Genomic DNA, 25,142 nt, shown 5'->3' on the forward strand with positions numbered 1-25,142 from the left:
AAAAAGCAGCATGATACAACTGATGTAGGAAATTCATTTTTGAAAGCATTGATTGCAGCCATTTCAAAGTCAAGGAGAATTCTTTCTGGCATGAAGTCTGGAACCAGTTCTTTAAGTATCTGAATCATTCTAGTATAGGTTCCTTCTGTCTTGTTTGTCAGCAAAAAATATATGAATGGAGGATAGCTGTTTCCAACTTTGCAGTGGACTGTATATAGCTGAAAAAACAGCGTGGGAACAATTTCAAATGTACCATCCCCCAACCATAGTGTGCTCTGTGCGTAACGTAGAACATCATGATTACCAATGGCCAGAATCCTCTCATTATCATCTTGACCAGAATCATACATTATAATGTCCTCATACTCAGCAGGAATTTCAAAATTTATGTTTCGAGGGTTAGGGGTTACTGCATTTGTCTTCTTTTTCTCCCGCCGCATAGTTCTTTCCATGCATGATCTTTTTGGAAGTCGTGCTAAAACATCGTTTTCTAAATCACGTAGCTGCTCACCAAGGATAGTTCTTGTGGCAACATGGGAAGAAGCTGCTTCTTTGACTTTAGCAACTAATGCATTTGCCTGAGTTTGAATAGTGTCACCAACATGAGAATGCTCGCCTGGCTGTACTACAACATTATTTCCTTGAGTGGCAACTGTTGAAGGACATTTGATCTTAAAATAATGTCTGCATCTCCAGTATCTCTGTCCCTGTAGGTTACTCTTTTTAAAAAGATATTCATGCCCCATGTATTGAAGACCAGTTCCCCCTCTCTCTGATTTAGAAAATACAATTTGAAGGTTATTGCCATCCATGACTGTGATGGTGGAACAACTGAAGAAGGGAATGAAATGTACATGCGCTTCCGCCTGAATATCGTGAAGTACTGGTCACTGGCTGCCGGTTATGGTGTATAACGGTGAGTGAAGACTCGCCGAGCAAAAAGTGACTTATTGGCGACTGGCGAACAACACTAGCCCGGCTTGATTCTTTACCTATGATAGTCTCACGCTCGCGATGCAATTAATCACGACAACCACAAGTCTCTGCAGATACTTTCTGAGGTGCAAGTACACTCGCATAGAGGGAGTAATGTCACACTTTTCAGAATGCTTAGTCAGGTGGCGGTATCTGGCAACTATACCACGGCGTCGCATTCACTGGTGATGGTAGTGATGAGTATCTGTGTGTAATGTGCGTGTGTGACCGTGAAATCATAGTATTATATAATATTATACTACATTATAACATAATGCAGTTAAAAATATACCAAATTATGTGAAGTCAGTTTAGAAATGCGATAATGAATGTCTTCTACGTATGATGATGACGACGATCGAGGTAAACAACATCACGATCGCAGTGCGAAATACTTTTACTTGTCAAACTCTGACAACACTGAGTGTAAAGTTTTCTTCACTTGCAATGCTGTCCTTCACAGTGCCTCGGCAGACAATGACAACCGTAATCATATATATAACCCTCACCAGCAAACAGCAAATAGGCATAATTGGGGGCCTCTTTAACTCGTAGCCTTCCCGTCACTATAAAGCCTCAAAGACAATACAGGAGAGATCATAAAAGACTCTAAAATAATGTATCCGTGAAGAATATGTAATATTTAAGTACAAATACGATTGTGAGTGTGTGTGTGCGAGCGCGTCGCTGACTGGCCGACCCCATGATCATATGATGGCCGACCCCGTCCTAGTATTGTCGCTGATCGATAGCTCTCCCCCCCCCTCTCTGCGCTCGCTATAGCCTATAAACTCTCTCTCTCTCTCTCTCTCTCTCTCTCTCTCTCTCTCTCTCTCTCTCTCTCTCTCTCTCTCTCTTAAATAATTATACGCTTCCACAGCCACATACGTGACAGCTCAACTGTTGAACGTTCTAGAACTTGAGTCTGCCAAACTTAAGCTAATTATAGAATCAGCTTAATTAATAAAGACCTACCCAACCTCCATACGGTAGCAATTCCGAACAGCCCAGCTGCCGATGCCATTGAGAAATCTAATAAATAAAAGGATTTATTTTAACTCAAATCAGTACATAAAAGTTTCCTTTATTTCAGCTGCATCAGTTTTATCAGACATCAAATTAATATATAATTCGTCTTCCTCTTCAATTAAGAATAACTAATGGTAGACTCAAATTTGTCGTTTATTTCACAACACACACACACACACATCTCTCTCTCTCTCTCTCTCTCTCTCTCTCTCTCTCTCTCTCTCTCTCTCTCTCTCTCTCTCTCTCTCTCTCTCTCTCAAACACATGCACTCGATGGCTACACACACACACACACACACACACACACACACACACAAGGCTGCATATATGCACTCGAATATTCAAATATTCTCTCTCTCTCTCTCTCTCTCTCTCTCTCTCTCTCTCTCTCTCTCTCTCTCTCTCTCTCTCAAACACAAGCACTCGATCGCAAAACACACACACACACACACACACACACACACACACACACACACACACACACACACACAAGGCTGAATATAGGCTCTCGAATATTCAAATATTCTCTCTCTCTCTCTCTCTCTCTCTCTCTCTCTCTCTCTCTCTCTCTCTCTCTCTCTCATACACATGCACTCGATGGGAAAGGGTTGGGGAAGGTTTAATGAAGCGTTGGGGAAAGGTTGGGGAAGTGTTGGGAAGGTTGGGAAAGGGTAGGGGAAGGATTGGGTAAGGGATGGGAGGGGGTTAGGGAAGGTTTGCGGAAGGGTTGTCGAAGGGTTGGGAAAGCATTGGGAAAGGGTTGGGGAATGATTCGGGAAGGGTTGGGAAGGATTTGGGAAGGGCTAGAAAAGGGTTAGAAAGGGTTAGGGAAAGCTTGGGGAAAGGTTAGGAAAGGTTAGGGAGAGGTTGGAAAAGTTATGAAGGGTTGGGGAAGGGTTAGGGATGGGTTAGGGAAGGGTTAGTGAAGGATTAAGAAAGAGTTAGGAAGGGTTGGGGAAGGGTTAGGAAGGGATAGGTAAGGGTTGCGGAGGGATTGGGATATAAATAGGAAGGGTTAGAAAAGCATTGTAGAAGAGTTAGGAAGGGTTAGAAAGGGTTACTAAGCGATAGGGAAGAGTTCGGTAAGGGTTGAGAAGGGTTAGGAAGAGTTGGAAAGGGGTTAGGAAGGGTTGGAGAGAGAGCTGACGTTGGATGGGGTGGGGAGGAAGGTGGGGCTGGAGGTAGAGAGACATGACGTGGACACGTACACTCCCCTGCAGTCTTCACCCATTTCCATAGGAACCCGGGCGAAGCCGGGTATCATTGCTAGTAATGATAATAAAAATATATGAAAATAACCCGACAGTTTAGTAGTAAATAAACATTACAGCACACATATTCGTCTTCGACTCTTCAGCTCTCAAATATTTTCATCGTATCAAATTTTCAAGCTCAATTCTGAAATCTGCATGCTTTTCTGCTTCGTTGGTAGACTAAGTATCAAAACGATAACACTTAGTGATGAACATGAAGGATGTTGCCGCGAAACCGTCAAATCCGAAGGCGGATTGACTGGTTGAATTGACCGGGGTTGATTTCACCGGGGTTGAGTTGACCAGGGTTGAATTGACCGGGGTTGAATTGACCGGGGTTGAGTTGACCGGGGTTGAATTGACCGGGGTTGAATTGACCGGGGTTGAGTTGACCGGGGTTGAGTTGACCGGGGATGAATTGACCGGGGTTGAGTTGACCGGGGTTGAATTGACCGGGGTTGAGTTGACCGGGGTTGAATTGACCGGGGTTGAGTTGACCGGGGTTGAGTTGACCGGGGTTGAATTGACCGGGTTGAGTTGACCGGGGTTGAATTGACCGGGGTTGAGTTGACCGGGGTTGAGTTGACCAGGGTTGAATTGACCATAGGTTGAGTTAGTCATTTTTTTTTTTTTTTTTTTACAGCAAAGGAGACAGCTCAAGGGCACAAAAAAGTAAACATTAATAAAAAAAAGCCCGCTACTCGCTGCTCCTAAAAAGAATCCAAAGAGGTGGCCGAAAGATAGGTCAGTTTCGGGAGGAGAGGTGTCCTGATACCCTCCTCTTGAAAGAGTTCAAGTCGTAGGCAGGAGGAAATACAGATGAAGGAAGATTGTTCCAGAGTTTACCAGCGTGAGGGATGAAAGAGTGAAGATGCTGGTTAACTCTTGCATAAGGGGTTTGGACAGTATAGGGATGAGCATGAGTAGAAAGTCGAGTGCAGCGGGGCCGCGGGAGGGGGGGAGGCATGTAGTTAGCAAGTTCAGAAGAGCAGTCAGCGTGGAAATATCGATAGAAGATAGAAAGAGAGGCAACATTGCGGCGGAATTTAAGAGGTAGAAGACTATCAGTATGAGGAGGAGAGCTGATGAGACGAAGAGCCTTTGCCTCCACTCTGTCCAGAAGAGCTGTGTGAGTGGAGCCCCCCCACACATGAGATGCCTACTCCATACGAGGGCGGACAAGGCCCCTGTATATGGACAGCAACTGTGCAGGGGAGAAGAACTGGCGGAGACGGTACAGAACGCCCAGCCTCGAGGAAGCTGATTTAGTAAGAGATGAGATATGAAGTTTCCAGTTGAGATTTTGAGTTAAGGATAGACCGAGGATGTTTAGTGTTGAGGAAGGTGATAGCTGGGTGTTGTCAAAGAATAAGGGATAGTTGTTTGGAAGATTGTGTCGAGTGGATAGGTGGAGAAACTGTGTTTTTGAGGCGTTGAAGGACCCCAGGTTCTTCTTGCCCCAATCGGAAATAATAGTAAGGTCTGAGGCTAAGCGTTCTGCAGCCTCCAGCCTTGAGTCGTTAAGTTCCTGAAGGGTGGGTCTTCTATTAAAAGAAGTTGAATAATGCAGAGTGGAATCATCGGCGTAGGAATGGATAGGACAGTTCGTTTTGGAAAGAAGATCATCAATGCACAACAGAAAAAGAGTGGGAGATAGGACAGAACCCTGTGGGACACCACTGTTAATAGATTTAGGGGAAGAACAGTGACCGTCTACCACGGCAGAAATAGAACGGTCAGAAAGGAAACTGGAGATAAAGGTACAGAGAGAAGGATAGAAACCGTAGGAGGGTAGTTTAGAAAGCAAAGATTTGTGCCAGACCCTATCAAAAGCTTTTGATATGTCCAGCGCAATAGCAAAAGTTTCACCGAAACGGCTAAGAGAGGATGACCAAGAGTCAGTTAAGAAGGCTAGGAGATCACCAGTAGAACGCCCCTTGCGGAACCCATACTACATGGGTTGAGTTGACCGAGGTTGAGTTGACCGGGGTTGAGATGACCGAGGTTGAACGGACCAGGGTTGAGTTGACCGGGGTTGAACTGACCAAAGGTTGAATTGACATGGAACCCGGAAAAACAGGTCAGCTTCACAGGTAAGAACAAATAAGTGCTTTCCAGTGTTTTCAAGACACAGAGTTTTGTAATCCTCGAGTTTAGCGCTAAACCCTTGGAACAAAGCAAGCGCGAAACTTGCTCCTTGTTAAGCAAACCCACGTCATGGCCTACATTTTAGATCCTTGTTAAGCAAACCCACGTCTTGGCCTACATTTTAGCTCCTTGTTAAGCAAACCCATGTCTTGGCCTACATTTTAGATCCTTGTTAAGCAAACCCACGTCTTGGCCTACATTTTAGCTCCTTGTTAAGCATCAGCATAACCTTGTGTCACTCATGTATTTTTTTTTTTTTTACAAGAAGACGGTTCAAGGGCAACAAAAAGTGTAAAAAAAAAGCCCGCTACTCACCGCTCCCACAACAGATAAAAGTAAAGAGTGGCCAAAAGAGAGGTCAATTTCGGGTGTCTTGCAAACTTCCTTACACACGAGCACAAGAAAGGTACAGAACAAGACCGGGTGGAGTACTCACCGGCGCGGCAGCAGAGGCACCAGGAGGGTGTGGGTGTGTGGCCCTGATCACCAACTTGCCTGGAAAGAATATGTCTTGTTGTTGATAACTACAATAAACGTAATTATGAATTTTAATGAACATAATTGCTTTTTGAAAGCACAGGAACACGACTGAGTCTACTGTCTCATTATTAGGATACAAATTTGACCCCATGGTGATTGCAGTCCCTCCTCTGTTGCTCTGTGCTGGCTGCCTTAACTTGCCTGGGCTGAGTCATCTGTCAGGGTTGTCCACTTGTGACTTCCCCGTGACAACTCACCCTGGCCAAGGTGACACACTGAGCCGTGCCTTCACTTGGCACTGCCAAAGTTTATCACAAAAAAATGTACTCACAAAAGTAAAACAATAATCAACAAAAAAATTATTTAAGAAAAAAAGTCATTTGAATAAAAAATTATTTGAAAAAAAAAAGATTTAAATCAAATAAATCATTTTTTTCTTATCAAGTGTTAACAGCACAGAAACTGTGCTAGGTCGCCGTCTCATGACCCTCCAACACACCCCAACAATTTACATTATGCAACTAGGGGTCTAAAATGGAAAATGCTGAATAGTAAAGATGGCGCCACTATAAACACTTGCCTGCACCACAACGGGCTGGGGCCGACCATCAGGCCCTACTATGAAGGCCTACCGGCGCCACAGGCCAAGACGGAAAAAAAAGAAAAAAAAACTATAATGCCATGTTGTAGGGTTCATCAGGGCTAGCAAATGTTAGTATACAATGTCATGTCTACAATGCTTGGGTAAGCCAGGAAAACAACTTGAAGAGAACAACAACAAGATGGACAATCTGTATATAAAAATCATGATTTTTCTACCCTGGAAGTGTGTGCTGATGACTGGAAACTGACTCAGTGCACTTATTAAAGCTTATAAGTGTGTTTTGGAAGCCTACTAGTGTTTGTATAAAGCTGAACACTGACTTAGCACACTTAGTAATCCGGTGACAGCGACGGGCCAAATTTGTGGCTTTACCACACCCCAGCGACGGGCCAAATTTGTGGCTTTACCACGTACCAGCGACGGGCCAACTTTGTGGCTTTACCACGTACCAGCGAAGGGCCAAATTTGTGGCTGTACCACGTACCAGCGACGGGCCAAATTTGTGGCTTTACCACGTACCAGCGACGGGCCAAATTTGTGGCTTTACTACGTACCAGCGACGGGCCAAATTTGTGGCTTTACCACGCACTAGCGACGGGCCAAATTTGTGGCTTTACCACGTACCAGCGACGGGCCAAATTTGTGGCTTTACCATGTACCAGTGACGGGCCAAATTTGTGGCTTTACCACGCACCAGCGACGGGCCAAATTTGTGGCTTTACCACGCACCAGCGACGGGCCAAATTTGTGGCTTTACTACGTACCAGCGAAGGGCCAAATTTGTGGCTTTACCACGTACCAGCGAAAGCCAAATTTGTGGCTTTACTACGTACCAGCGACGGGCCAAATTTGTGGCTTTACCACGTACCAGCGAAAGCCAAATTTGTGGCTTTACCATGTACCAGCGACGGGACAAATTTGTGGCTTTACCACGTACCAGTGACGGGCCAAATTTGTGGCTTTACCATGTACCAGCGACGGGCCAAATTTGTGGCTTTACCATGTACCAGTGACGGGCCAAATTTGTGGCTTTACCACGTACCAGCGAAAGCCAAATTTGTGGGTTTACCACGTACCAGTGACGGGCCAAATTTGTGGGTTTACCATGTACCAGCGAAAGCCAAATTTGTGGGTTTACCACGTACCAGTGACGGGCCAAATTTGTGGGTTTACCACGTACCAGCGAAAGCCAAATTTGTGGGTTTACCACGTACCAGCGAAAGCCAAATTTGTGGGTTTACCACGTACCAGCGACGGGCCAAATTTGTGGGTTTACCACGTACCAGCGACGGGCCAAATTTGTGGGTTTACCACGTACCAGCGACGGGCCAAATTTGTGGGTTTACCACGTACCAGCGACGGGCCAAATTTGTGGGTTTACCACGTACCAGCGAAAGCCAAATTTGTGGGTTTACCACGTACCAGCGACGGGCCAAATTTGTGGGTTTACCATGTACCAGCGACGGGCCAAATTTGTGGCTTTACCACGTACCAGCGAAGGGCCAAATTTGTGGCTTTACCACGTACCAGCGACGGGCCAATCTTTTGCCATAATATAAACCCCTCAAAATAGATGATGCATAAACTGATCACAAATGCGTTGATATGTGGTATGAAATGGTTTGCGTGAGTGATGATTTTTTCTCATTGATTCCCTTAGAGGGGCCTTAAGAAACATGATCCCCCCAGCTGCCGGGTTAAGGCCTGTAACTGTGTATTGGTGACTGAACACTGACTTGGCAAACTTATTAAAACCTATTAGTTGTGTTTGAGGCCCAAGTGTGTATTTATGACTGAAAACAGATTTAATACACTTTTTAAGGCGTATATGTGTGTGTTTGAAGAGTGTAAGTGTGTGTTTATGGCTGAACACTGACTGCACACTTATTAAAGCCTATTAGTATGTGTTTGAGGTCTGGAAGTGTATATTTAAGGCTGGAAACTGGCATAACACACTTTTTAAGGCATGTAAGTGTGTGCTTGATGCCTGGAAGTGTGTGTTTATGGCTGAGCACTGACTGCACACGTAATGAAGCCTGTAAGTGTGTGTTTGAGGCCAGAAAGTGTGTATATATGACTGAAAAGACTTAACACACTTTTTAAGGCATGTAAGTGTGTGTTTGAAGAATGTAAGTGAGTGTGTTTATGGCTGGACACTAATTTTGCACACTTATTGAAGCCTGTGAGTGTGTGTTCGAGGCCAGGAAGTGTGTGTTTAAGGCTGACAGGCTCTCCCTTCCGTTACTAACACACCCAGGTCTGCCGTATCACCCTCCCCCTATCCTACTCGTCCACTTTCCCTTGTCCCTGCTTCCTTTTCCTCCTTTGCTCATCGCCTCCGGCTCCACCTCCCTCCTCCACTTCTTCACTCTCTCCCATTTCTTCTCCTCCATCATCACCATCTTCGCCGAGCTCTTTACTTCCACATCCACCGCGTCACAGCCACACTTCCCTCCCACTATTAACAATTAATTTCAGTAGTATTAAAAACAAAATAGCTCAATTACACCATCTAATCCCTACACATAACTAGGGATTGTCGTTTTGGACCTTTTTCTTTGTCCTGGGATTCCGGGATAAAATTAGCTCTAATCCCGGAATCCCGGGAATTCCCGGGATTTTCAATTGTCTAAAATTGCACATTATTCCTAGTCTCCCTTTCAGGTTTTTGATGTGCTTAACATTAATAGATATGCAGAAATATTACTGAAGATTGACTGTCTTACTAATTCCACTTAATGTTTAATTCCAAATTTCCAGCAAACACTTTGTTCCTCAACAAAGTAAAAGGAGCAAGAATAAGAGCTAAATATGCTTCCTTTACTGCTTTATTTTTGTTCTGCTTCCGAATTCCAATGCGAGTGACAATGTAAATTATAGTTCATTATCGATGATAAGAAAATACATTTGTTTCCATTTATATTCAGTGAAATGAAGAGAGTACTTAATGACAGAAAATGTAGTAAACATTCTTCATTTAGATCAGGAATTAAATGTTACTATTTACTATGTTATTATCTATCTTAAAATATGTTATTTTTCTTTACTCTTTTTGGTATGTCATTACCCAAAGATGATAGTTAGACATTTGTCACATTACATGTCCAACATAAAAAAAACCGTTACGTACCATCGCAGCAACCAGTAGCTAAAGCGTTGGGAACTATGGCAACAGCGATCAGCTGTGCCGGCAGGCAGGCAGACAGACAGACAGTTTACTGTCAACCGTCACTGGTCGGTCACTCACGCGAGGAGGGAAAGTGTGCTGTTTTTCTTGTAATTTTGTTAAGTTGTCACGCTCATTTCAATGCCGTATACATACAGCAACGTGGAATATGCAGACATGGTGTTCATTATACGAGCTGTGTTACGGTAACGGGAGTGCCGTGGCTGCTTGATAATACTCAAGAGAATACCTAGACAGTAAGTCCTTCCTTCACACACACACAAAACATTCCACACCCTGTATATAAATATAGATAGAACTACAAGTCCAAAACCATCCTACAGTCAAATTTGCCCCTATTTTTGTACTTAATTTCATCCCGGGAATTCCCGGGATGTGCAAAAATATCCCGGGATTATTAAACCTTAAAAATTGTCCGAGATCCCGGGAAACAAACCCTACACATAACCCTGACATAATAGTATAGGGACTGAGATTTGGTAACTCCTGATGTTGAGAGTAGTGAGCTTTTCCCTCCCCCCTTTACCATGACAGTATTCCGTAAAGACCGCCCGACAGACCTCGGCAAAGGTGGCGGTGTTATCATCGCCACCAAGCCGGGTCTTTGTGTTCAGCATAGGCCTGACCTTGACACAGACTGCTAAATCACCTGGGTCCACTTACAAACCTTCAACTGTAAATCTCTTCTTATTGCTGCTTTTTACAGACCGCCTTCTACTAATACAGACTATTTACACAACCTTCAAATTTCCCTTTCACGCATACAGGCAGACAAGCACATCTAGATCACGGGTGATTTCAACCTCCCCGACATTGACTGGACTGCAGCATCCCCATTTGGCCCTCCCGATGCTGACGCCCCCAACTCCATTATTCCCCACACAAACAGACGCCAACTACACGACACATTCGTTGACATCATAAATACATTTTCACTCTCACAAGCAGTACTCCAGCCAACACGGACACACATTGTAACACGCCCCGCTGGCCACGGTGGCCCTGTGACCACAGCACACACACTTGACCTTTTTCTCACCAACAACATTCTTAACATAACAAACACTCGGGTTGTTCCAGGACTTAGTGACCACGACATACTCATCGCTGACGCTGACCTTCAACCGATTAGACATAAACAGAGACCCAGACAGATATTCCTTTATTCAAGGGCTGACTTAGACATGATCAAACAAAACCTAACTGCCTTCAGCACTGACTTTTTTGCGAGTGACCCAAACACAAGACTTCCTTCCACCAACTGGAACAACCTGAAACACACCATACACACCTCAATGAACAGACACATACCACAAAAAACACTTTCTAGTAGGTACACACTCCCCTGGTTTTCCAGGAATCTACGCAGACAACATCGCAAGAAACAAAGTCTCTACAGACGCGCGCAGACATACAACACAACAGATAATTGGACCGCTTACAAAAACCACCAAAAGACATTTGCCAAAAACATAAAAGTAGCGGAACGCAAACACATAGCAACTTACCTCGCAGACAACGTAAGAAATAACAAAATAAACTTTTTCAGGTTCTTTAAGACGCGCAAACATGACACTAACACGATTACATCACTTAAAGACAACACTAACACATCAGTAACCAGCCTACAACACAAAGCACAAATAGCTACTCAACACACAGTTCCAATCGGTGTACACACAAGATCACAACCTGACACCAAACATGCCACACAGCCCCTTCCCCCCCATAGCCCCCCTTGACATCACGACTAACGGAATACAGAAATTACTGGAAGGACTCGACACAACCAAATCGACTGGCCCCGACAACATTCACGCCTTCATCCTTAAATCCTTTGCTCCCATCCTTGCCCCCATCCTTCAGGCCATATTCGCCCAATCACTATCATCCACCTCATTACCCTCTGACTGGCTTTTGGCAAACATTAATCCTTTATTCAAGACAGGTGACCGGACTGACCCTGCCAATTATCGCCCCATCTCACTAACATCGATTCCATGTAAAATTTTCGAACACATAATACACAAACACATAATGAATCACCTTGACACATCCTTACTGACTCACAACACGACCTAAACGCTCATGTGAATCGCAACTCATTACTACATATCACGACATTACGAGGCGACTTGACCGACGTGACATTAAACAAGTTGACACTATTGTTTTAGATTTTGCCAAAGCCTTCGACAAAGTCCCGCACAAAAGACTGACATTAAAATTGAGATACTACGGTATTCCAGGACCTATTCTTCACTGGATCACTGCATTTCTTACTAACAGGACTCAACGTGTTCTTCTTGACGGATCTTCATCTGACAATGTCCCTGTTTCTTCAGGTGTCCCACAAGGCACCGTTCTAGGCCCCCTTCTTTTCCTCCTGTACATTGACGATCTTCCACTGTCATCGCCTAACTCTTCCACTAGACTATTTGCCGATGATAGTTTAGAGCAGTAAAGACTACTGACGACTGCAGACTACTACAAAACGACTTGGACGCCCTCCAGCGGTGGGTGCACCTGGCAGATGCACTTCCGACCAGACCAATGCAAACTTTTAAGATTCACCAGAGCGCACAACATCACACTTACACTCTCCACAATTCAGATTTATAATCAATTCACACACACAGGTACCTTGGTATCTATCTCTCAACTAACTTGAAATTCAACACCCACATAGACCATATCAGTGCCACAGAACACTGGGGTTCCTGAGGAGGAATTTACATAACTGCACACCTGACATTAAACACATAGCTTATGACACACTTGTGAGACCAACACTGGAATACTGCTCCATTGTGTGGGATCCTCACACACACAGAAACATTGATAGCTTAGAACAAATCAACACCAAGGCGGCAAGGTTCATTACAAACAATTACACTCGAACGCCTGGCATCACAACACGGGCAACAGATAAACATGGAACACATACGCAGACAAGCACACACTTACACTTATGTACAAGATCACAAACACTCACATTGACCCACAAACATACCTACACAACGCAAACAGTCAATGTACTCGCAACACACACATACCAAACATATCACACCAACACTGACGCATACAAGCACTCATACTTTCCACGCACCACGCACCACTGGAACAGCCTCCCTCAACAGACTGCGGTACAATAGACTCATTCAGAAAACAAATACACACTCACTTGTCACCACAACACACCAACACTAACAATTACACTTGACTCACTTCCCTCCCCTGCACACCTGGCTCCCTGTCCCCCAACAACCAACAAACATGTGTGTTATGCACCTGTACAGCTGCCCTGCATCATCAATCCAGATCCAGATCCAGAATTAAGACACCTCTCCTCCCGAGATCGACCTCTCTTTGGCCTCATTACTTTTGTTTTTGTGAACAGCGATGAGCGGGCTTTTTTTACAGCTTTGTTTGTTGGCCTTGAGCTGTTTCTTTAGCTGTAATAAAAAAGCAAATGAACAGAGGTTGCTAACCCATGGTTGCCCTGCACACATTCTAAAATGTTTTGGCTCATGATTTGGAAATTGGTAACATAGAAACATGTGGTTCACGTTGCAAATACTTATAAAACCATCACTCTGCCTCAGCAAGATAACGTGCGAAAGGCGGTCAACGTCTTGTTCTGCCCAGGACACTAGACGGACCAGGCGTGGCTGACTGAACATATAGCAGCTCAGGTAAATTTGTGAAGTTGACAGAAAACATTGATGTCAAAGTTAGAGTGTTTTATTTGTTTATTTTTTCCATTCTATATTGCTGCCCTGCAATAACATCAAGATTTAAATCAATGAAATAAAAAAATCGAACAATATAAATCTTGATTCAAATCAATGATTTAAAAAATCATTGATTTAAATCTTGATTTAAATTAATCAATGATTTTTAAATCATTTGATTTAAATTCGGTGATTTAAATCTTGATTTAAATCAGTGATTTAAATCAAACAACCCTGCTCTCTCTCTCTCTCTCTCTCTCTCTCTCTCTCTCTCTCTCTCTCTCTCTCTCTCCTGCTCCTCACGCTCTCACGCATTATCACATTAAAATTGTCGCAAGTAAAGCTCCTAAATAAGAAGAAAAAACGTTAAAAAATCACCCATGAAAAACAATAATAAAACGTAGAAAAGTGCAAAAGCAGTACTACCAACTTGTATGTAAATTATGATGTTTTTTCAAAAAGGAGAGAGCTGAGAGTCGAAATTTGGGGTGGGCCTACTTGAGTGAGATTTTTTCAAGTTTTGTTTGTATTGTGATTATTTTTCGTTTGAGTATAGTTTAGTAGGTCGCTAACTATCCCTCTGTGTGTCTGTGTGTGCCTGTGTGTGTGTGTGTGTGTGTGTGTGTGTGTGTGTGTGTGCCCTGTGTGTGTGTGTCTGTGCTGTGTGTGTGTGTGTGTGTGTGTGTGTGTGTGTGTGGCTCTGTGTGCCTGTGTGTGTGTGTGTGTGTGTGTGTGCCTGTGTGTGTGTGTGTGTGTGTGTGTGTGGAGGTTCAGGCTCTGTGTGTCTGTGTGTGGCCAGGTAGTTGTGTGTGTGTGTAATTTATCGTGGCCTGATCACGAGTTGGACTCCTGCTTTCGCTTTTCAGCAGGTTCTCTCCTGCTCATTATCGGGTCGATCTCCCGGAGGACCTCACACTACTATACACCTCAATCCCCTTGCTCAAGGAGAGACAGTAACTACCCCTAAGTCACCTCGAAAGAATCCGGCCTGAGTGGGCCTCCAACTGCCGCCTTGTTTGGCTGTGTTAGTGCCTCGCAAAGCGCACCGCTGTACTGATTGAGCTACTGTAAGCGCTGATACAGCGTACCCCTGAATCTTTACCTTTTGATAGTCTCGAGTAAGACTTAAGCTGTTGTGAATTTTGAATGTAGCTCAAAATAGGATGTTCTGGATCATTATCCACAAAACATTCGACATTCAATAAGGCTTTTATAGCGGTTGTGGGTGCTTTATGGCAGTTATTTAAGCTTCAGTGAAAGTTTGAGAAGGCCTCTGCACCGGTGAATGTGAAAAACACTCTATGAGCCAGAAGAATTACCTTCAGCTGATGTACGAAATCAAACGCAAATGTAAATGATTTACTTGACCCAAAAACAAAAGCACCGCCTCGAGTAAGATTTTACAGAAGAAAAGTTAACTAATACATTTGCACTGTTATACTAAATATGATTCTCCTTTGAGTCAACGAAACACGCTCTTGACTGATTGCGCTAGCGTGGTGATGATCTATTAGCACCACCATCACCATCACCATCATTTCACCATTCTGTCACCACCACCACCACCATTTCCTATTTTTCACTACCATCACTTTAACTACCAAAAACATGGACCTATTCCTATCTCCACCACCAGCACCAGCACCACTGAAGTCAACAGGTTACCATCATTATCCTCGTTTCGTCGGCGATATTTTTCCTCACTCTATCGACGCGGCCATTCACGTAGAGGGAAAGGTAGGACGATGAAGAGCCCGGCTCGAAACTGTGTGTACACCACATTACTACTTTGCCCCCGCCGCCGTCGGAACAAGCATTGTTATGTGGTATCCAGAAATTGCTCAAATATTAGCCGAGAGAGAGCGGCGAGGCGCGCGGGTGCAGTCAACGGAGGCCGAAAAGTGACCAGGCTGGCAGAGAGTCGCCGCCGAGTCGGGGATTTTTTTTTTTTTGAAGGCTGGTATTACTGTTATTATTGGTAATATTATTGTTCCGTCCGTTTTGAAGAGTGTGGCGGAGGGCGGAGCAGTGTGTGTGTGTGTGTGTGCGTGTATAGTGTGTGTTATTCCTCACGATAGTCGTCAAGCAGAGTTCAAAGGTTGCTGCTGCTGTGTTACGCCATCAACGGTGCAGGTTACACAGTCACTGGACGCCTCTGGACACCTGAGATGTATCAGCTGACCATCACCGGAGCGACGACGGGTCAGCGGCGCGAGCACTGCACGCTTCCTGTGGTGCTCCATCGTTGCCGCTCGCTCACACCGTAAAATGGCCGCCCTAAACACCGCTCCCGCCACGGCTGGAGCTCGGCTACGCTTACCGCTGTCCACGTCATCTCTCATACTTCGATTTTTGTTTTAAACACGACGTCCACTAGAGAGGAGTGCCAACAGCCCGCAGCTCACAGGAAAGCCGCCCACGCCAGTGTAATACGCGGAATGTGGATGAGTCGGACAGCGTAACGCGCACATCACGTCACGGGCTGCCGCCGCCGCCCCACCCTCCGCCGCCACCGCTGCCACGCCGCCCCTGACCCTCGCTGCCCCTGGCCCGTCCCCCTGCTGCTGCCCGGCGGGGTGCCTCCATTGGCCTGAAGCTCACATTGGGCCTCGTCTCGGTGTGAGAGGCGCCAGTACCGTCACCAGTAAAGGGCGACAGATAAAGCACAAAGTGGCCTCTGGTGACGCCTGCCGCCGGGCGACACCTGTCCTTCTCTCTCGCCGCCCTGCGCCCCGGCTCCCTTGCTCTCTCATTCCGCGGCCCCTGGCCTCTTGCCCCTCGTCACCGCACTGTGGTCAGCGGTAAGGTCACTTACGGGCTGCTGGCGGCTCGTCTGTACATGAAGGGTGGCAGGAACAAAGTGACGCTGGAGGAGAAACACAATGTCGGGGTTGGCTGCGAGTTGACCAATCACATCACACGGGCCGCACTACGCCAGCGCGCCGCCGCCCATTCCACCAAGCCTCTTTCTGCCCCGCCTGCCAGCTCCACGCTGCCGCCCTCACGGCACTGTATCATTTACTCAATCCTCTCGTCACCTCATCTCCGCGTGGCGGGCGCCGGTAACAGCTGCGTATCCCTTACAGACGGGGAGGGTGAGGACTGGGCGCGCGCGATGGCCGCCAGCTTAGACCCATATCATGGAGGTAGACCCATATAGCCTAGCTGCCTCACATCCTGCCCTAGCGACTTTACTGTGCCCCTCCTTTCTCGGTGTCCAAATGAAAGGGTTAACAAATTCCACTCTTTCTTACTCCCTTCAATAGTAAACTAAACAGCAGCCTCCTTGAACGGCGTTTCTTCAAACTTTGCTACAGCTAATGGCTTATACCGTTAAGATAGTCAATGGAGGGGATGGGTCCGCAATCTATGGTGAGTATTTTCTCACTTACATTTTTGTAATCCTCAAGGTGTCTAGTAAACAGATTTTTATGTTTATGGCCTCAAAAAATCTCCCAGAAAATCTAGAGGCCAGGATAGTGAGGAAACCTAACTGCTTAATGTGCTGCAACTATAATACGAATGTGTCGTTTGGCTGTAGGCATACATGCTCTCCTCCCAGAGACACGTCAGTCCTCGTCGACGACCGATTTGGTCTGCTAGGGTTTGATCGCCTATAGAGTCGGTCTGTCGACACCCCTGCTACGGGCCGCCTGGGTGCAGGGGAGCGATCTTTCCTCTTAACTTCCTCTTGTCTTCGGACAGTATCGTTCCCCCAGCAATTAGGGGTAATCTTTATCAACAACCTTCCTACCTTCCTTCCAAGATGTTAGAATCTGTACAGAGGAGGATGACAAAGATAGGTGAGAAAAATCGCCTTATGAAGACAGGCTGAAGGCATAACCACACTCTAGAAAGGCGAAGGTTGCGAGGAGACTTGATAGAAGTTTATAAATGGGTGATAATAAAGGGATGTCACAAATTTTGAGAGGAAAGATTTGTGTAGGACGCGTGGCAAATGGTTTGGTTGACAAATCAGATTCAACAAAGACATAGGCAAGAATTGGTTCACCAACAGAGCGGGTGGACGAATGGTTAGTGCCTAAGTCATGTTGTGGGTGCCAATACCATAGACATTCAAGAAGAGGTTAGATAGCCATGGATGGTGAGGTGTGGTTGAGTGCAGGAGCTGCCCTATAGGGCCAACTGCCTGCACTTTACGTTCTTATATTCTTATGTTCTCTTCACCCTTCCGTCTCCCCCAGTGCCACTGAGATTAATGACAAGTAAACAGTAATAAATGAGTTTTAAAGATTGTCAACATGTAGATGGTTTGTTAGAAAACATTAGGCTACAGGGAAGATAAAGATGGTACCATTGACAAGAAAAAAAGGAAGAAAAGGAAGAAAAATATGTGGACGAATAACATCAACAGTTTCTTGCCCTGCCTGCCCCGAACACCTCGGAATGGAACTCGACCACCCCACAAAAAATCACCCATGACAACGAAAAAATAAAAAGAACGTGAAAGATAAAATAAAACCTCCTTCCCGCCAGTCACTCAGCACTTAGTGACACGCGAGCTGCACTAATTGAGCTGAAGTATTGAGCAGGAGCGAAGGAAGTCGAGAAAATGGCTGGGGAATTAAAATGTAAAGCCCTAAATCACACACACACACACACACACACACACACACACACACACATTACCTTTCAAGCCACCCCCAGAATTAGACTTGCACACACACACACACACACACACACACACACACACACACACACAGTTACTCTTGCCACTTGAAGGACTTGTAACACACACACACACACACACACACACACACACACACACACAGTTACTCTTTCTGGCCAATTCCCCAGAAGTAGACTTTGCACACACACACACACACACACACACACACACACACACACACACACACACACATTATTTTTTCAAGCGATCACAGAATTAGACTTGCACACACACACCCACACACACACACACACACACACACACACTATTTCCTGACACAGGTATTACAGAACGACTCGGCCATTATTTCACTCATGCCAATGATATATTATTAACTGTAGATAATAACACACACATACACTTAGAACACTCGCCATACTTTCTATCCTTGTTATCTAATATAAATGGTGAACGATGAGTGATGGCGAGGATTTCCAACGATTACTTAAGAAAACTAAATCTCTTAATACGCACGTAAACCACGGAGGAAATGTCACAGAGAAGCTTTTTATGGGGTGGGGGGATGGGGTATTTCGTTATATACCCCAATGGAGGAAGGCACCCCCAGACGGCTGGTAGAGAGATACCCAATTCTTTCAAGGAGGAGGCCCAACAACGAGGCTGAGGGTGTCGGAGCCCACCTTTCCACCCCCATGGCACGGGATAGGTCTCGAGCCCACGCCCTAGCAACCCGCCGAAGCGCAAGGCCGAGACTCTACCACGGACCACGGGAGCCCCCACAGAGAAGTTTTAACACATTCACCATACCTTCCTATACCACTTTGAATGACGGCAAATACCGACGGATAAGTTATGGTGAGGATGTTGAACGATTAAGACAAGAGAAATGCAACGCTCACTACGGACATAAACCAGGGAGCCAATAACACAGGAAAGCTGTAACCAATCTTCCTCCACCTTCGTAACGCGTGATGGCTGACCAGCAGGAAAAATGAAGATGTTCGCGGAGATGACCAAATTACACAGCAACCATAAGCGTAAGTGACAATAGATGGGCTCAAAATATTCACCATACCTTCATCTATCCTCCTGACGGCCGTGGAGGTGATCGGTGACGGATGACGCGGATGACCAGCGACAGTTCACGACACTACACACGACAAAACACGCGCAGAGACACCGACGCCACCTCTCAATACGATGATCCGCTTCTCTACTTCCTCCCCTTGCCTGGTCATTCAGTGGTCAAGAGTTGGTCAAGTGAAGGTCTTTATTCAGTCGAATAGAAAAGCAGTGAAAGTTTTAACCACGTATAAGATTAGATTCCAGTAAGACAAAGCTCGCGCACACACTTACACACACACACAGGTGTTCGGGTATTGTTAAGGTACGATGTGAAGCTGATGAACACATAGTTTCTCTTAGCCTGTCCCCATTTGATTACACACACACACACACACACACGCACTCGACTCTGCCTCAGTGCTGCTCTCTGGCGGTGCTGACGGGAACCGAACCCACGCCCATCTGCTGGCTGAAATGTTGCCACTGAAGGTGCCGCTTGTATTTATAGCGAGGAGTGACGGGTCCACGGCAGCACACTGGCACACACACACACATCGCCACACACACACACACACACACACGCACGCCCCGCAGAACACACGGACGCCCCTCCCCGCCACACAGCCAACACAACTTTTCATACCTGGACATAACTTCGCGCCACCTGATCGACGTGCGCCACAGATCTATCCACTACTGCGTCTGATAACTTGGGGAAGAAGACTTTGCAAAACAAGGAGGAGAAAGAGGAGGAGGAGGAGATGAGGAGGAAGATGAGGAGGAAGAGCAGAAAGAGGTGGAGAAGACAAGAGAAGAGCTGGAAGAGAATGTTCAAGGAGGAGAGAAAGAGGAGGACGAGGAGGAGGACGAAGAGTAGGAGGAGAGAGAAATTAAGGTTGATTGATAGTTCAACAGAAACAGACACCTTTGGTATTAGAGAGAGAGAGAGAGAGAGAGAGAGAGAGAGAGAGAGAGAGAGAGAGAGAGAGAGAGATATAGAGAGAGTGAGAGAGTGAGAGAGAGAGAGATGAGAGAGAAGAGAGAGAGAGAGAGAGGAGAGACGAGCGAAAGAGAGCGAGAGACATGCACAGGTGTTGGTGGTGGTGTGGGTGGTGGTTATGGTAGTCCTGTTGTTGGTGGCGTGGTGATGGGGTGGTGACGTTGTTGTTGGGTTGTTGTTGTTGTTGGTGGTGGTGGTGGTGGTGACATCAGATAGACAAAATATTCACCATACCTTCATCTATCCTCCTGACGGGCCGTGGAGGGTGATCGGTGACGGATGACGCGGATGACCAGCGATAAAGTTCACGACACTACACACGACAAAACACGCGCGAGAGACACCGCCGCCATGCTCTCAATACGATGATCCGCTTCCTCCTACTTCCTCCCCTTGCCTGGTCATTCAGTTGTCAAGAGTTGGTCAAGTGAAGGTCTTTAGTAAGTCGAATAGAAAAGCGGTGATAGTTTTAGCCAAGTATAAGATTAGATTCCAGTAAGACAAAGCTCGCGCCTCCTTACTTATGCCTAACAAGTGTTCATGGGTATTGTTAAGGTACGATGTGAAGCTGATGAACCATAGTTTCTCTTAGTCTGTCCCCTTTGGGTTTGATTACTCTTAGTCAAGGCTTCAAAGGGTCGGCACGCAGCTCGACTCGCCTCAGTGCTGCCCTCTGGCGGTGCTGACGGGAACCGAACCCCCGCCCATCTGCTGGCTGAAATGTTGCCACTCGAAGGTGCCGCTTGTATTTATAGCGAGGAGTGACGGGCCGCTGTTACGGGCCGGATTTATAAATATTTGAATACTAAAGCTTGAGGGTAATGCATGCTCCCGTGGGGAAGGCTTAGGTCACCGCAGCTGCCGTGTGTATGTGTGTGTGTGTGTGTGTGTGTGTCGGTCTTCCCCTTCCCCTCATCTCCCCCTCAGAGCACAATTCAGCTCTTCTTCATCCCCCTCCACGTCAACCCATACGCCCACGCCCTTCCCACACACACAAGGCCTCCACACCCCCACACTGCTACCACCCCACCCACACGCCTCCACTCCACACCCACACAGCTCAAGTGTACATATCCGTCCGTCACAGCCCGGCATCGCCATATACTTCAGGCGCCAAGTATGACAGTAGAATCTACTTACCGAAAAAGGGAGAACGTCGGGGCGGCACTCCACGTCAGCCGGGCAGCCCGTCAGTCCGTCAGGAAGCCAGACACGCTTGTTGCCAGCCACCTCACAGGCCCTGCAAGACAGACGAGTGGCGTTAAGTACCTCTCTCAGTTGATTACGAGCAACATCCCCGGGCACTTCGTCACTCCGGCTCCCCGCTTTTTTAACCCTTCGCCTCTCCAAACTGCGTCCTTCAAATACTTCTGCTTCTCGCCCTCCTGCCATGTCTCCTTTTCCCCTGCAGCTGCCACCCACGAGTGTCCAGGGGCGGCAACAGCCTGGCAATTGGCTGAAGCATCGCCTGTTATCAGCAAACAAGACGCGACGCCCCGCAGAACACCCCACGGACGCCCCTCCCCGCCCGCAGCCAACACAACTTTTCATACCTGGACATAACTTCGCGCCACCTGATCGACGTGCGCCACAGATCTATCCACTACTGCGTCTGATAACTTGGGGAAGAAGACAGTGTGCAAGGGGGAGGGGAAGGAGGAGGAAGAGAAGGAGGAGGGGGATGAGGAGGAAGATGAGGAGGAAGAGCAGAAAGAGGTGGAAAAGAAGACGAAGAGACAGAAGAAGAGAATGTTAAGGAGGAAGAGAAAGAGGAGGACGAAGAGTAGGAGGAGGAGAAAATTAAGTAAGTTGATTGATAGTTCAACAGAAACAGACACCTTGGTATGAGAGAGAGAGAGAGAGAGAGAGAGAGAGAGAGAGAGAGAGAGAGAGAGAGAGAGAGAGAAACGAGCGAAAGAGAGCGAGAGACATGCAGCAGGTGTTGGTGGTGGTGTGGGTGGTGGTTATGGTATTTATGTCCTTTTGTTGTTGGTGGTGGTAGTGGTGATGGGGGTGGTGACGTTGTTGTTGTTGTTGTTGGTGGTGGTGGTGGTCATCAGATAGACAATGTTTATTTAGTATATCTCCGCATCGGTCTTGGCTGAGGAGGAGGAGGAGGAGTACACAGGAGTACAAAGGAAAAGCAAACAGCCACAGACCTCTTGGTCCTAACTAGCCTGTTTGTTGTTGCTACCATGTACTCTAATCTACGAGTCAGAGACACAGGACAGCAAAGGCGAGGGCTCCTCCCCTCCCACCAGTCCCTCCAGCCGAGGCTGGCATGAAAAGGAAGAATACCATGTAGTACAGAAAAATTACAATGTTTATATGAATAAAAAGATCATTCACGACGACTAAGCGGATGTTCGGGTTAGCTTCTAAATATTTGTCCAGTCGGTTTTTGAACGTGCAAATAGTTTCGCTTTCGACGACGTTTTGAGGCAAACCATTCCATACATTGATGACACGGTTGAAGAAGTGTTTCGATTCATTTGAGTTGAGACACTTCCTCGTTATTTTGTATCCATTGTTTCTTGTTACACTTGATTGAGAGACTAAAATAATCATGAACATTAACGTTGTCGAAACCCTTGAACATTTTAAACACTTCTATAAGGTCACCTCCAGTGATGGGCACCGATCACTTTTTGCTGTTCGATCCCGATCATCCGATCAATTTAGGCAGCTGATCCGATTCCGATCATCCGATCATTTTTTAAGTACTGCTGTTCCGATCACCATTCCGATCATCTGATCGTTAAAACTTATAATAATTACTATTATTTTTTTTTTTATAATAATTACAAGAACCACCTATTTTAGGCGTTCTTTTAGTAATAATTTCAAATAAGTAATAACTTAATTATTTGCTTATAAATATCTTTATTTTTCCTCTTTCTTTTGGTATATATGTAGAACATGGTAAAGAAAAATGTTGTCCTAACTTCTTATTTTAGGCATTTATTTAAGTCTATTGTTTTTATTCAACTTCTGAAAGTATGAAAACGGAATTATGTTCGCTATTTTAACTTTTGTTTGAAGTTGATTTAGATTTTTGACAAACATTTTTCAACTTTTTAATATTTTATTATCGATATCTAGGAAATATTTTTTACTATTCTATAAAAAACGAGCGATAGTGATCATTAATCTCCTATCCTTCCTGTTGAAATAGCTTTCTGAATAAAAGATATTGGTCCATAAATAAATTAGTTACAAGAACATAAGAAATAAGGTTTTGATTTTAAGTGAGCCGGTGTTGTGTCATCTGCCATCCACGTATCCTAAGACATCCCATCCTGATCTGCGCATGCGCGGAACCCGATGTTTACAAACACAGTGTTGATATCGTAGTTTGTCCAGGCAAGATGGCGGCAAGACAGCATGGCAGCTTTTATGGGAAAATGGCCAAATTCAAGAATGACATGGACCCCATAATTCAGATAGCCTACCATTAAATGGAGAGAATCCGAGAAACATGACCATCAATCAGAAGAGAGTGTAGGTTATCTCATTTATCACATTTACCGACTTACAAGGGGTGTAGGTTATCTCATTTATCACATTTACCGATATACAAGGGGTGCAGGTTATCTCATTTATCACATTTACTGACATACAAGGTTTCAGATTACCTCATTTATCACATTTACCAACATACAAGGGGTTTAGGTTATCTCATTTTTCACATTTACTGACATACAAAGGTAGGCGGTGGCTGAGTGATTAGCGTGCGGGGCCAGCATTCATCACGCCATGGACAATGTCGATTCGAATCCCCACGCTACCACCTGTAATTTTTTAGTCACCGCCGAGTGGCTTAAGACTATCCACAGGCTGTCCAGAAAACCACCTATCATCCCGGATTCTAGAAGAAACCGTACAAGCGAATCAAAAATGAGTTCCAGGGGGCAGCATGAGCCAAGCATAACTAGCGCCACTATAAAAATTGCCTGCGCCATGACGGGCTTTGGCCGACCACCAGGCCCCTCATTTATCACATTTACCGACATACAAGGGGTGTAGGGTACCTCATTTATTACATTTAACGACATACAAGGGGTGTAGGGTACCTCATTTATCATATTTACCGACATTCAATGGGTGGAGGGCATCTCATTAATCACATATACCGAGATACAAGGGGTGCAGGTTATCTCAGTTATCACATTTACCGACTTTTAAGGGGTGTAGGTTATCTTATTGATCACATTTACCGACATACAAGGGGTGTAGGTTACCTCATTGATCACATTTACCGACATACAAGGGGTTCAGGTTATCTCATTTATCACATTTACCGACGTACAAGGGGTGCAGGTTATCTCATTTCTCACATTTACCGACATACAAGGTGTGCAGGTTATCTCATTTATAACATTTACCGACGTAACGGGCTTGCCGGGGGGCGTTTAAAGGGCGTTGATTAAGACTTCAGTTTCCTTAAGGCGAATTATATTCGTAGCCTATATGTACAAGAAGGGTCGTAGCGAGAGCGACTCCGTTGTGTGTCAGTCGGACTCTCGTGAAGGAGTGACGAGTTACAGGTTGGAAAATAATTGTTACAATTGGTCACGTACGTCATGGTGACCTCCACGCACTATGAAATGTGATGTATACAAAACTGAGACGATAGACACTGACGGACGACATTCCTATAAGGTGGCGTGATCTATCTGTCGTGGGTTTTTTCCATTGACAATTGTATGCCTAATTCGTGGTGATATTAAATAATAATAATAATACATTGATATCCTACTATAACACTGCTCGGTCACCTACCAGTTATCGCGACCTCGCGATATACAAGAATCTAAATAGCAGTCTAGTTACCATTAACATACATAGTGGGAGTTTGTCAAGCAGACTGCCTATGACACAATTACATTAAAACACTGGCTATGTAAGAACATATCTGTAGTCATAATATAAATAGTGAGAGGTAAAACACAACGTGTGTGACACGAAACATAAGAAATCTCTCAAAAGATAAATATAAGGACACATGTATAAGAA

The 25,142-nt window shown here is 45.5% G+C and overlaps 1 protein-coding gene across 10 annotated transcripts in view; it reads right to left on the reverse strand.

The window, feature by feature from the left end:
* The window catches only part of LOC126990689 (gamma-aminobutyric acid receptor-associated protein-like 1), a 74,973-nt gene extending 53,137 nt beyond the window's left edge, over nucleotides 1–21,836 (reverse strand). For 2 of the 10 annotated variants that reach the window (XR_007744649.1, XR_007744645.1), the window contains exons 1-3: nucleotides 21,680–21,821; nucleotides 21,267–21,366; nucleotides 5,842–5,900 (exon numbers count right to left, since the gene is read on the reverse strand). Coding sequence is in view for 3 of the 10 variants with exons in the window: in XM_050849373.1 (XP_050705330.1) it covers nucleotides 21,267–21,366; nucleotides 21,680–21,687 (108 nt within the window). In the remaining 7 variants the exon portion in view is untranslated. Of the gene's footprint in view, nucleotides 1–5,841; nucleotides 5,901–19,769; nucleotides 19,840–20,360; nucleotides 20,485–21,266; nucleotides 21,367–21,679 lie in introns of those variants that run through there. The other 8 variants (XR_007744642.1, XR_007744644.1, XR_007744643.1 and 5 more) reach the window with 8 other exon arrangements.
* Between the last annotated feature and the right edge of the window lie 3,306 nt (nucleotides 21,837–25,142).

This window comes from Eriocheir sinensis, unplaced genomic scaffold (assembly GCF_024679095.1).
Source record: "Eriocheir sinensis breed Jianghai 21 unplaced genomic scaffold, ASM2467909v1 Scaffold19, whole genome shotgun sequence".
Lineage (NCBI taxonomy): Eukaryota > Metazoa > Arthropoda > Malacostraca > Decapoda > Varunidae > Eriocheir > Eriocheir sinensis.